Consider the following 14,073-nt stretch of genomic DNA (forward strand, 5'->3'; position numbering starts at 1 on the left):
TACTTCCATGCTACAACAGTTTCTTGTTGGTGGTCTCTGATACACTGTATTTTCAGTGGGATGCTCAGGGGTGGTCAGGGGACGTGCTTCTGCTTGTCGGCTTGCCATGTGGCTGTTCGTTCCACAGTTCATACCTTTATTATGTTCTACCGTTTATTCTTTGGCTACCCCTATTTACTGTTGGTTAAAGGGTTTGGCAAGTTTCTCAGCACCTTCCCCATAGATGACTGGATCCTAGAAGGAGTGCATAGTAACATGTATTATAATAGGATCATTTGTGCGTATGATCACAAGAAATCTATATTGCAGGTTGAAGCATTTTAAGCTTTAGAAAGTTGTGTCTTAAATGTTTGTGGAGCAGCATGCAGAGGATCTGTTCTACTCTTCAGGGTTCATTAAGAATATTCACACAGCCACATCGAGTCTTATATAAATCTACTTAACAAATGGAAGACAAATATTATTATAGACATACATTATTGAAAACATCAAAAACAGCAAAATTACGCAAATGAATAATATATGAAGAAAGATAAGCAAATAATATAAATGGTATCTTCTCTACTGGATGGCATTGCCTTTAGTTATGTTAAAATACTGTTTCTGTAAAAGGGTAAGGATAAGTTGTAGGAAGTTTATTCAAAATAGTCTTCTACCAAAGTCATTTTAATAATGTGCAGTATAATTTTTTCTGAATTCATGTTGGAACCTTTGTGGATGGAATAGGTCAGTAATTAATAGATGTATTGGATCCGATGAAGGGAAATATGTGAGTGGGCTATCATTTAGCAACTTCTTGTCGGTTATAGATCCCAATTACACAGGAGTACAACCGTTGCAAATCCTCAATAGATGTCAGGTAGATGTCAGGTAGTCAGTGCTCCAGTGGGACAGTCGCCTGCTGGGTGTGCATCCACTATAGTTCTGGGTTTATACACACCAGATCCTCCGCTATAAGGGGTATATTTACTAAAGTGCGGATTTTTAGAGGTGGAGATGTTGCCCATAGCAGCCAATCAGATAGTAGGTATTATCTTCTAGAAGGTGCTAGATAAATGTTAAGTAGAATCTGATTGGTTGCTATGGGCAGCATCTCCAATTATCAAAAGCCACACTTTAGTAAATATACCCCTAAGTCTTCCACTTAGCAGAGGTGGATTTAGACCAAACACCAACCCCCACTGTGGGCTCTCCCCCACGGACTATAGCAGGTAAGTGCTGGAAACAACCAACCCCCCCAGTGGCCCGCCTGCCCCCGCCACTACCCTCACTCACAGCCCCCCTCCCTGGACAGTAAAAATCACTGGCACTCACCTTCAATACTTGTACCTTCTCTGGACAGCAGTGGTTAGCTTATTCTTGCTTCTCGGCTCCTCTATGTGCATGTGATGTGACAGTTCACATGCAGCACAACACAGTGCAGGGGTAAAGAGAGTGAGAAAGAGTGGCACCTGGCAGCTGTCCAATCAATGTGCTGGCAGTCTTCAGGGGCCAGAACTATATATCAATCCTCCATTATACAGCCCTTTCGGCGGCCCCTGGGACCCGCTGGGCCCTAGATGGTAAATCTGCTACTGCCACTTAGTCAGTCTATGTTAGATGTCTCCTTAGATGTCTCCTCAGATTATGGCACACAGTATCTCCAGTTTGCATTATGCCATACAGTGCCCCCAGTTTGCATTATGCCACAGAGCTTCCATCCCTCTGTATAAAGAAAGCACTTCCCTGCCTCAATCTACTTTTACAAACCTCTTTCCAGCAAATGCAGCATAACTTGGGCTACTTCACTGCACTCATGTGGTTACATCCTCCTTCCTCAAATGTGCAGTGAACCGGGATGCCTCTAGTGGCGTCACAAGGGGGGTGAGGGCTGCACCCGGGTGTCACACTCCGAGAAGTGACATCAAGGTGCTGATGCCCCCTCAGTGACAGAAGCCAGGTGATGCACTCTAGCATTAAGTACAGCACTCGGCTCCTGATACAGTGAGGGAGCCGGCACTGCACACAGGGCAGTCCACACCTCTGGCACCCCTCCTCATCACCACCATAAAAACTGTGTTTCGGCTGTGAGGCCACGCCCGTTCAACTAAACCATGCCCCTTCTACAAGGCCACACACCCTTTTGTCAGTGTGATGCTTTGCCGTGTGCACTCCTGATCTCCCCACACCAGGGTGTCCGCGTTGGGAGGGATGCCACTGGATGCATAACAATACTGAGCGTGACTGCATTGCTTGATATGGGCCTGCCCCACTATGATAGTGAACAAAGAATTTAGGCAGCCTATGCTTGTCATCCTTTCAGTTGCAATTCATTGTATGGATAATTTTACATGGCAACATCATAGTACAATGTTCAGTAACACACAGTAAGGAATCTAAAAATGTTTTCTTGTTTTCTGAGAATATTGTAATAAAATATAAAATTTAATAAAATATGACATTCAAAGTATTTATGAAAATATTTATTATAGATCTGATATTACATAAATATATAATTGATAATTCACAGTAAATAAAATACAACAACCACATAGTACAATTAACAAGCAGACATGAAATCAGATCACCCACTAAAACTAAATATGCATTGTTATAAGGTTATTCAGATATTTTTACCACATATTAACTACCCTTAGTGGTTTTAAAATAGCAATAATGTGCAATAGATTAATTTTACTTATGCGTCAAGGCTCATACTTATGCTTGTATTTTTTCTGTTCCTAGCCAACATTTTCATTTAATCAGTTTCAAGGATGGTTTGATTGTTGTAATGCCGATTTTTGCTTCTTTGTGTGTTTTATGTGGTTATTTTTGATTTTACAGGTCACCACAACTGAAACATAAGCTGTGTGGGTGGCTTCAGAACACAGCTTTTGAGCTGGTTGGTTTTGACGCTGCTGCACACAGTAAGACAGTGCCTTTTGTAAAAGAGCAATAGCTCTGTAAAATGGGTAGGTAGTGGCACAACACACATAATGGCATGCATCATGTGGACACATACTTCTTACTTAAAGGGGCAAGGCCTTTTAATAATGAGTGTGGCCCAAAATGGGCAAGACTATATTGGATGTAACCTAACTTATCCTGATTTTGTAATTGTTAATATTATCAGGTAAGTGGACAGATTTGTGTAACACATTTCTTATTGTGTTTAACAAAATACCTCTTATATTGGATTAACTGCTTATCAAGTGATCAAATGGTTTCACTACACATGCACTGTAGAGTAGAGTGTAAGCCATGTGCAGGGTGGACTAGTATCACTGGCTCCTTTCCCATATTTGATATGGGGTCCGGCATTGCTGTGTTCTGCTCCTGGCTGAGCCACTGCTATTTGCACTTAATTAATGACCTCCACAGAATAAGTTGCAACCATGCCATTTTAGTTAATTACTCCTAATAAGCTTAATTTCCAGTGCTAATTTGGCTTTTCTGATACAAAATTAAATTTGTAGCAAAAATTCATATTATTTTGTCAACACAAAATCAATTTAGTAACACTTAACATTAATTTTCTGGAACAAAAAATTATTGTGTAACACATTTTCTCAGATACAAAATAATTTTATAACTCACACCATCGATTTTGTTTAAAATAAATTGTAACACATCAATCAAGTTTCTGAGAAAAAATCTGTTTGTTAGCATGCTAAATTGATATTGTTGGACACAATGTATTTTATTACAGCCAATGATGGATTTGTGCCTTTGTACTAATATATTACATATGTAGATTTAGAGCTGTTTATTTCTGGCACAACAACTAATTACATGCAGGTTAATGGTGATAAGATTTAGAGATATTTATTTTTGGCACAACAACTAATTGCATGCAGGTTAATGTCTAAATATGTAGACAAAATAACTGACAACTGGCTCTAATATATATATATATATATATATATATATATATATATACATACAAAAGTGAGACCAGATCCCCTACATCAAAGAAGGGGGGAACCAACCTCTGAAGCCAGCACACCAGACAGTTAATCAATGAAAAAAACATGTATATTGAAGTACAGCTAAATTACATCGGGAAAAAAATTGCATGTCACATTTGCGATGCACCATGTGCTCATGATGAAGGTGGTTGTACCACTGAAACGGCCATCGGGCGCTTCACCCAGCATACTGCATTTGGTCGCCAGGCACTGTTGAGTATCTACTGCATTGCAGATGTGACATGAAATTTTTTTCCCGATGTAATTTGGCTGTACTTCAATATATATGTTTTTTTCATTGATTAACTGTCTGGTGTGCTGGCTTCAGAGGTTGGTTCCCCCCTTCTTTGATGTAGGGGATCTGGTCTCACTTTTGTATATATGCTATTAAGTAGCTGAGGCACCCTGTGTTGTTCACCAAAGTGTGTGCGGTTCTATCTTGGAGCTTTATATATATATATATATATATATATATATACATACATACATACATACATACATACATACATATACAGATACAGTCAGGGGCATAAATATTGGAACTTTGACAGAATTTTCATATTTTGGCCTCTATTCACCACCACAATGGCTTTGGAATGAAACAAACAAGATATGCTTTAACTGCAGACTTTCCGATTTAATTTAAGGGTAATTACATCCAAATCAGGTGAACGGTGTAGGAATTACAATGGTTTCTATATGTGCCTCCCACTTTTTAAGGGGCCAAAAGATATGGGACAAACTAAACAATCCTAAATCTAACTTTCACTTTTTAATACTTTGTTGCAAATCCTTTGCAGGCAATTACAGCCCGAAGTCTGGAACGCATAGACAGCACCAGGTGCTAGGTTTCATCCCTGGTGATGCTCTGCCAGGCCTCTACTGCAAATGTCTTCAGTTCCTGCTTGTTATTGGGGCATTTTCCCTTCAGTTTTGTCTTCATCAAGTGAAATGCATGCTCAAATCGGATTCAGGTCAGGGGATTGACTTGGCCATTGCATAACATTCCACTTTTTAGCCTTAAAAAACTCTTTGGTTGCTTTTGCAGCATGCTTCCGGTTATTGTCCATCTGCACTGTGAAGCGCCGTCCAATGAGTTCTGAAACATTTGACTGAATATGAGCATATAATATTGCCCGAAAAACACTTCAGAATTCATCCTGCTGCTTTTGTCAGCAGTCACATTATCAATAAATACAAGGGAACCAGTTCCATTGGCAGCCATACATGCCTACGCCATGACACTACCATCACCATCTTTCACTGATGAGGTGGTATGTTTTATATCATAAGCAGCTCCTTTCCTTCTCCATACTCTTCTCTTCCCATCACTCTGGTACAAGTTGATCTTTGTTTCATCTGTCCATAGGATGTTGTTCCAGAACTGTAATGGCTTTTTCAGATGTTGTTTGGCAAACTCTAATCTGGTCTTCCTATTTTTGTGGCTTACCAGTGGTTTACATCATGTGGTGAACCCTCTATATTCACTCTTGTGATGTCTTCTCTTGATTGTTGACTTTGACACATGTACACCTACCTCCTGGAGAGTGTTCTTGATTTGGCCAACTGTTGTGAAGGGGTTTTTCTTCACCAGGGAAATAATTCTTCTGTCATCCACCACAGTTGTTTTCCGTGGTCTTCCAGGTCTTTTGGTGTTGCTGAGCTCTCCAGTGCATTCTTTCTTTTTAAAAATGTTCCAAACAGTTGATTTGGACACACCTAATGTTTTTGCTATCTCTCTGATGGGTTTGTTTTGATTTCTCAGCCTAATGATGGCTTGCTTCACTGATAGTGACAGCTGTTTGGATCTCATATTGAGCGTCGACAGCAACTGATTCCAAATGCAAATGTCACACCTAGAATCAACTCCAGACCTTTTACCTGCTTAATTGATAATGAAATAATGAGGGAATAGCCCACACCTGTCCATGAAATAGCTTTTGAGTTGATAGTCCCATTACTTTTGGCCCCTTAAAAAGTGGGAGGCACATATAGAAACCGTTGTATTTCGTTACACCGTTCACCTGATTTGGATGTAATTACCCTCAAATTAAATCTGGAAGTCTGCAGTTAAAACACATCTTCTTTGTTTCATTTCAAAGCCAGTGTGGTGGTGAATAGAGGCCAAAATATGAAAATTCTGTCAATGTCCCAATATTTATGCACCTGACTGTAATTATATATATATATATATATATATATATATATATATATATATATATATATATATATATATAATCACTCCAGGTAAGGAGGGCACTCAGGGACTTTCAATGCATAAAAAAGGTGGATGTATTAGGCAACGTTTCGGGGTGCAACCCCCTTTGTCAATCCATCACCAACAGAATAGATGACTTGACAAAGGGGGTTGCACCCCAAAATGTTGCCTAATACATCCACCTTTTTCATGCATTGAAAGTCTCTGAGTGCCCTTTCTTACCTGGAGTGATGTTACTAGTTTGAAGAGAGCACAAGTGCCTGTTGTAACTTTTAGGGGTGCCGGCTGACATATTTTGTGTTTATATATATATATATATATATATATATATATATATATATATATATATATATACACACAGTACTGTGTAAACGTTTTAGGCAGGTGCGGAAAAAATGCTGCAAAGTAAGAATGCTTTTAAAAACAGAAATGTTAATAGTTTATTTTTATCAATTAACAAAATGCAAAGTGAATGAGCAGAAGAGAAATCTAAATCAAAACAATATTTAGTGTGACCACCCTTTGCCTTGAAAACAGCATCAATTGTTAAATTCTTCTAGGTACACTTGTACACAGTTTTTGATGCATCTCTGCAGGGAGGTTGTTCCAAACACCTTGGAGAACTAATCACAGATATTCTGTGGCTGTAGGCTTGCTCAAATCCTTCTATCTCTTCATGCAATCCCAAACAGACTTGATGATGTTGAGATCAGGGCTCCGTGGGAACCATATCATCACTTCCAGGACTCCTTGCAAATATAGAAACATAGAATTTGATGGCAGATAAGAACCACTTGGCCCATGTAGTCTGCCCTATTTTTAAACATATTGTTACCTCAACCCTTACTGATCCTTACTTCTTCTGAAGGATATCCTTATGTCTATCACATGCATGTTTAAATTGATATACTGTCTTAGCCTTTACCACCTCTGATGGGAGGCTATTCCACTTGTCCACTACCCTTTCTGTGAAGTAATTTTTACTCAAATTTCCCCTGAACCTACCACCCTCCAGTTTCAGAACATGTCCTCTTGTTCTAATACTTCTCTTTCTTTGAAGAATGTCTCCTTCCTTTACCCTGTTAAAACCCTTTATATATTTGAATGTTTCTATCATGACCCCCCTTTCCCTTCTGTGCTCCAAACGATACATACTAAGATCTTTTAGTCTTTCCTGGTACGTCTTGTGGTGTAGGCCTTGCACCATTTTAGTTGTCCTTCTTTGTACAGTCTCTAATGTATTAATATCCTTCTGGAGTTATGGCCTCCAGAACTGAACACAGTATTCGAGATGAGGATGTATCAATGACCTATACAGTGGTATTATCACTTCTTTCTTTCTGCTACTGTTTCCTTTCCCTATGCAACCAAGCAGCTGACTTGCCTTCCTCATTGCTTTGCTTTGTTACAATGTTTGCTTGCCTTTAAGTCATCTGAAATAGTGACTCCTAGATCCCTTTCCTCTTCAGTAGTTTCCAGTATAATGCCATTAATACTATATTTAGCAGTAGTTGAGACCCAAGTGCATGATCTTGCATTTTTTAAGAATTAAACTGTAGTTACCATGTTATTGACCATTCGCCTAGTCTACCTAGATCATCAATCATTTGTTTTACCCCTCCTGGTGTGTCTACCCTGTTGCATACCTTTGTGTCATCTGCAAAAAGGCATAGTTTCCCGTCAATACCATTTGCAATGTAACAAATAAATATATTAAAAAGCACTGGTCCAAGTACAGATCCCTGAGGTACTCCACTGGTAACATTTCCCTTGTGAGACTGCACTCCATTTACTACAACTCTCTGTTTCCTATCCTGCAGCCATTCAACTATCTTTGTATTTAATCCCATGCTTTCCAGTTTATTTAACAGTCTGCGATGTGGCACAGTATCAAAAGCCTTACTAAAGTCTAGATAAGCTATATCTATGCCCCCCTGCCCTTTACCTATTCCTTAGTCACCCAATCAAAAAAGTCAATAAGATTTGTTTGACATGATCTCCCCCCAGTAAGTCCATGCGGTTTGGGATCCTGCAAATTGCTGGATTTAAGATGACTCTTTATGACTCTTTTAAGAGTGTTTCCATCAAATTCCCTACTACTGATGTAAGGCTCACTGGTCGGTAGTTGCTTGGCTCTTCCTTGCTTTCACTTTTGTGCAGTGGGACAATGTTTGCTCTTTTCCAGTCCTCTGGAATTAGTAGCAAGTGACTGGTTGAATAATTCTGTTAATGGTGTTACCAGCACCCCTTTAAGCTCTTTTAGTATCCTTGGATGTATCCCATCTGGCCCCATTGATTTAAATGAGAGAGCAGTACAATAATGAAATGAGAGAAGTACAATACTAAGTGTCTGCAGATAACAGTGAAGCATGGTGGAGGTTCCTTGCACGTTTAGGGCTGCATTTCAGCAAATGTAGTTGGGGATTTGGTCAGAATTAATGGTGTCCTCAATGCTGAGAAATACAGACAGGGACTTATCCATCATGCAATACCATCAGGGAGGTGTCTGATTGGCTCCAAATTTCTTCTGCAGCAGAACAACGACCCCAAACATACAGCCAATGTCATTAAGAACTATCTTCAGAGTAAAGAAGAACAGGGAGTCCTGGAAGTGATGATCTGGCCCCCACAGAGCCCTGATCTCAACATCATCAAGTCTGTCTTAGATTACATGAAGAGACAGAAGCATTTGATCAAGCCTACATCCACAGAAGATCTGTGGTTAGTTCTCCAAGATGTTTGGAACAGTCTTCCTGCGGAGTTCCTTAAAAATCTGTGTGCAAGTGTAGAATTGATGCTGTTTTGAAGGAAAAGGGTGGTGACACCAAATATTGATTTGTTATAAATTTTTCTTCTGCTCATTCATTTTGCATTTTGTTAATTGATAAAAATAAACACTTTTAAAGCTTTCTTACTTCCACACCTACCTACAGCTTTTACACAGTAGTGTGCATATATATATATATATATATATATATATATATATATAATGGTAATCTTCTTGATAGCGGTCGAAAGACCGAAACATTGAATTCTGACACAGCTTGTCATCTAGTCTTGAACTTTATGGATATCTCTAAAACATGAACTGTTGGGGAGCCTTGAGAACCGCATTTGGGAACCTCTGACATATGCTATATAATAGTAATCTTCCAAAAGCTAGGAAAAATCTTTTTGAGGCAGGCAAATTTCTTGGGACATTATACTCACGGTATACAATCGGGAAACCGGCTGCCTTAATACCGACAGCCAGCTTCCCGACTGTCATATCCCGGCGAGGGTGAAATGCCGGGCGTCTAGATGTAGACGCCTGACATTTCCCTGATGACAGGAGACCGGTGCCCGGCATCCCGATCGAAGGGTTGCCGGGCGCCGCGAGCGGACAGCTGCGGGGGGAGGGTTAGGTTTAGGGCACCCGGGGGGACTTAGGGTTAGGCACCCCACCGGGAGGGTTAGGGTTAGGCTAGGGGGAGGGAGGGTTAGGCACCCCCGGGGGGACTTAGGGTTAGGCACCCCCCCGGGGGACTTAGGTTTAGGCAGCGGGAAAGGGGGGGGTTAAGGTTAGGCACTTAGAGGGGGGATTAGGGTAAGGCACTTGGGGGGGAGGTTAGGGTTAGGCACCCCTAAGGAGGGGGTTAGGTTAGTTTATACTTACCTTAGCGATGATCGGGATTTCCAGCGCTGTTGGGCTTCCGCTGCCGGGAACTCTGCTTTTGTCGGCCAGGCACTGCCGGGAATCGAACCGCCCGCCATGCGGCCATCGGTATTTCATACCGATTCCATACTCACTTCTGTTTAACAAATAAATCACTTTTGAAGCAATATAAAGTAATTGATTGCCATGTTAAATGCATATTATGTAATATTATTTTTAATATCCTTCCAGAAATGTCTGTACCTGTGTAAATAATAAATAATGTGAATAATATTATTGGTATGTGAGATAAACTACTATAAGTGTGATGGTGTTATTAGTGGTGATTGTAATAAAATATTAGTGGACAATATAGCAATGAGAACCACTCCTGTTACTCCTTTGTGTGTAACGGCTTTGGGTAGCTGTGTTCAGCAGTGCGGATAGCCCATTTTGTAGTAGCAGACAGTCTGGAAAAGGTGGCAGTGACATATGGCGCAGGGCTCACAACACGGTGGGGCAGGGGGCTTACAGCTGGATTGAAGAGGAACACAGTTTGCAGCCGGGGGTGGGTGTATCTTCTTTTTAGGAGGGACTTTTCTCTGCAAGATGAATAACATGATAAATACGTGATAGAAAAACAACCTACTTAAGCCTCACGCTTACATCAACCCCCTAATTTAAAAATGTGTGTTATTTATACAGGATGGAAACCCTGACCACACTGCAATATTGGTTGAATTTGTCTGGGGGATTAGCAGCAATGGGACAAACCTGGATGAAACCAGTGTCGCAGGGTAGGACATCAGACATATCCAATCCTGGAATATCCTCTTCAGTCAAATGTGTCCTGCTGCTGCCAAGTCCTCAATTGCTTCTATATTGTGATTCATATGGGGTGTTTATCCAGTTTTATGACATAAATTAGAAAAGAGGAGTTTTTGAAAAATACAGGTACAGAAGAAAGACAAATTTCTACCTTAGCCAACTTATTCCTTTCAGCATCGACTCTGCTCACCCTGCGTGATGTCTTGGTTAAATCTGGTTGATAATAATAAATAGTGAAAAATGTAATGAATTAGCAATCTATACAGTATTATGACTGTATTGTTCTATGTTGGATAACATAACTAGATTCTTACTGACCTACTATGGAAATGGGAGGAAGAATCTCAGAAAATCGAATAACATTGACACTGTTGGTTCTTTCTGGCTTCTCTTCCAGAACAATGTGGGACCAGACAGATGCCATGAACCAGGATAGAAGAAGTATGATGAAGATGCTGTTCATGTCTGGAAAGGCAGAGAAAGACACAATAATACACTGTACAGTATCTCTAACATTGTTAGTGCTATACTATAATACCTAACACTTAGATCAGCACATACAATAGTACAGCAGGCCCTCATTTACACAATTCATCAAGCTCCTTATATTAGGAGTAAGATTTGTGCCCCAGCTTTTACCATAAGCTAGACATCCTAAGTCTTTGCCTTTTCCAGTCCCTTCAATATAGGGATAGTGATAATTCTGTAAATAATATTAGTAGACTATTGATATTATGTAAAATATAAGGGCCTGATTCAGACACGCTCGCGAGCACATAGCGCTCGCAAGCAGGTCGATGGCCAGGCAGTGCGCCCGCGCAGCGTGCGCGCGCCCCGCTGTGAGTGAATTTTAACTCGCTGCAGGACTCACTACAAGACGGGGCGGCTGTCGATTGTGATTGACAGCTCGCCCTGTTTTGTAGGCGTGCAGGGGGGGTGGCTGGACAAACGGAGGCGTTCCTGAAGGAACGCCTGCCGTTTGTGGGTGGCCCTACTGACCCTATAGAGCAGGAAGTTCACTGGGGCTTGCGGTGGATGGGACCCTACCACAAGGGTCTCGTCGCAAGCCCAATGGTCGCGATAATTGCGACCATCGACAGGCCGCCCGCTAAAGCTGTGGGTGGTCACCCACAGCTGAGCAAGCGGCCTGGAGGTGGGGGGGGTAAAAAAAAAAAACACCCTGATTCAGAGCGAGCGCTCACAAAGAACGTCCGGCTCTGAATCAGGGCCTAAGTCTTTAGGAAAAAATTATACTGAAATATAAATTATGGGTTTGAATTTAAGGGAAAAGTCTTATATACACAGTTGTGTCATCACTGGTGACAAGGAATGAAGATCAATTTGGTGTTTATGTCCCAATTTCCAAGTAATGTAAATATCAAAGTGTGGGCATAAGCATAAAATTTGCAGAATCATAACACCCAATAAATGAAGCCAATATCAAATGGCAATGGAGGTAATTTGTAAAGGAGAGAACTTAAACATGTGAACAAATGCACCTATTCCTCCATATCCAGCATACATGGGTGTATGTCAATGGGAATCGGTTAATATCCCGATGATCGGGATGCTGACTGCTGGAATCCCAATCACCGTGAGAACACCGGTGTTGGAATCCTGACATGACTGAGGATGCCGACGTCGGAATCACGGCAGTCAGCATACAGATCATAAAGAGACAGGAGTAAATATTTGCAGCGGGGTGGGAGGGTTATGTTTAGCCACCCCGAGGGGACTTAGAGTTAGGCTGCAGGAGGGGGGAGGTATTTCGGTATTTCATACCGATTCCCATGCCAATATTCTGTTAGTTATTGAAACTGTGCCTGGAAAAGCACCTTCTACTTTTGAGAAATTGTGGATTTAGGGAAGAGAAGGGCGCAAATGCTGTCACAACCGCCTTTCCATACGCATTGGCTGTGCGAAAATATACAAATGTCACAGCCGCTTGGATTTGTATTGAGACCCCCACCGGCAGCTTTGCAAATCCAAGTGACGGCATACAAAGATGAAGCATCAGTCACAGATCTGTCCTTAATCGGCTTTCTAAGTAACCCAAAGGTTCACACAGACCGGCAATGGGAATGGAGATGCCAGAGGCATCTTTACTAATACACACCCTGACAATGGTCACCACACGCTTGCATTTGAGTTTCCACCCCTCATTGTCACCCACATATGGTACCTGCCTGTCAGTCACTATGCAAATAAATCCTCACTGCAAGCAACAATGAAAATGAAACTTGACGCATGCACAAAGTGACTTAGACACATGTGCAGACTACCGATAATCGCTCAGCTGCATAAACATCGGCATAGCGTCCATCTCTGACTCAGGTCCTTAGTTGGAAATAAGTTCCTGTGCAACCCTCAGCTGAATAGGAATTAATCCTGTAAATGCACCTGATCTACTCAGTTCCTTCCTTCAGGAAATGTCATATTTGCATGTCCGCATACACCACCAATGCGATATACAAATTCCATGTGCCTCACATAACATTCTGCACATTTATGAAGATATAGGATTAAATGCAGCTACCTATTGGTTACATAATATATACTCAAAGCATCTGTTATTAGATGCAGTATTGTCATAATTATTGGCAGAACTTGTAAGCGTAGAGAATATAGGTGGCAGCAGTGTGTGATGGAGGTCAGTCCTCATGATGAATAGTTTAACCAGGTATTGGTTTATAGTATTAACCAAGTAGAACACAGGATGCATGTCAACACAGGGTTAAGGCAGAAGGTACACAATGCAGGGATGTAGTGTAACAGGTCCAGCCAGGAACCGGTTACATGGGTGGTGTGAATTCAGGGGCAGAACTAAGGAAGACAATGGAGGCGCCTGCCACTGGGCTCCAGCTCTGAAGGGGCACCTCATCCATTGTCCACAACATATTCACCCCACTTAGGGCTGTAACTATGTACCCTGAGTGTACCGTCATACCAAATTAGAACTTGCTTCTGGGCATCTGGGATGAAGTTACACCACTATGTGCATTATCTGGAGTACACATCTGCACATACAATCAGTGGTGGCAGTGGAATTTATGTAGTGCCCAGCAGTGGTGCAATAGTGGTAATAGTAGCCTCTATTATGTGTTTGCACAGTCTACCTCAGGAGACACTCAGTGGTACGTCCTGGTCTCATGGAGGAAGAGGGAGAAAAATGTGCATCCTCCATGAGAGCCCCTAATAGATACATACTGAATATGATTTGCAAGTATCTGTGGATACACCTTTTAGCATGCTTATATTTTGCATTATGTCAAATGTCTACTGTATGCCTATATTAAACACAGTAATAGATACACAGTGTTTTTTTTCTGTAGAAAAATATAAAAGGACAGTAATCCTAAAAATGTGCTGGTACTCACTTAAAGTTACAAGTTGAAACAAGATTTATAGCAATTTCCATACTTTGGATAAGTGTTCACATACTTATT

At 41.1% G+C, this 14,073-nt stretch overlaps 1 protein-coding gene across 3 annotated transcripts in view; it reads right to left on the bottom strand.

The window, feature by feature from the left end:
• Window positions 1-10,063: 10,063 nt before the first annotated feature.
• Window positions 10,064-14,073, bottom strand: part of LOC148514937 (agouti-signaling protein-like) — a 136,325-nt gene continuing 132,315 nt past the window's right edge. For all 3 annotated transcript variants that reach the window (XM_088480800.1, XM_088480802.1, XM_088480801.1), the window contains 3 exons: window positions 10,946-11,092; window positions 10,779-10,840; window positions 10,064-10,401 (listed from right to left, as the gene is read on the bottom strand). In XM_088480800.1, coding sequence (XP_088336926.1) covers window positions 10,231-10,401; window positions 10,779-10,840; window positions 10,946-11,090 — 378 coding nt within the window. In that variant the 5' untranslated portion in view covers window positions 11,091-11,092 and the 3' untranslated portion in view covers window positions 10,064-10,230. The remainder of the gene's footprint in view (window positions 10,402-10,778; window positions 10,841-10,945; window positions 11,093-14,073) is intronic.

The sequence above is a fragment of the Taudactylus pleione genome, unplaced genomic scaffold (assembly GCF_031769625.1).
Source record: "Taudactylus pleione unplaced genomic scaffold, aTauple2 ptg000256l, whole genome shotgun sequence".
Classification (NCBI taxonomy): domain Eukaryota; kingdom Metazoa; phylum Chordata; class Amphibia; order Anura; family Myobatrachidae; genus Taudactylus; species Taudactylus pleione.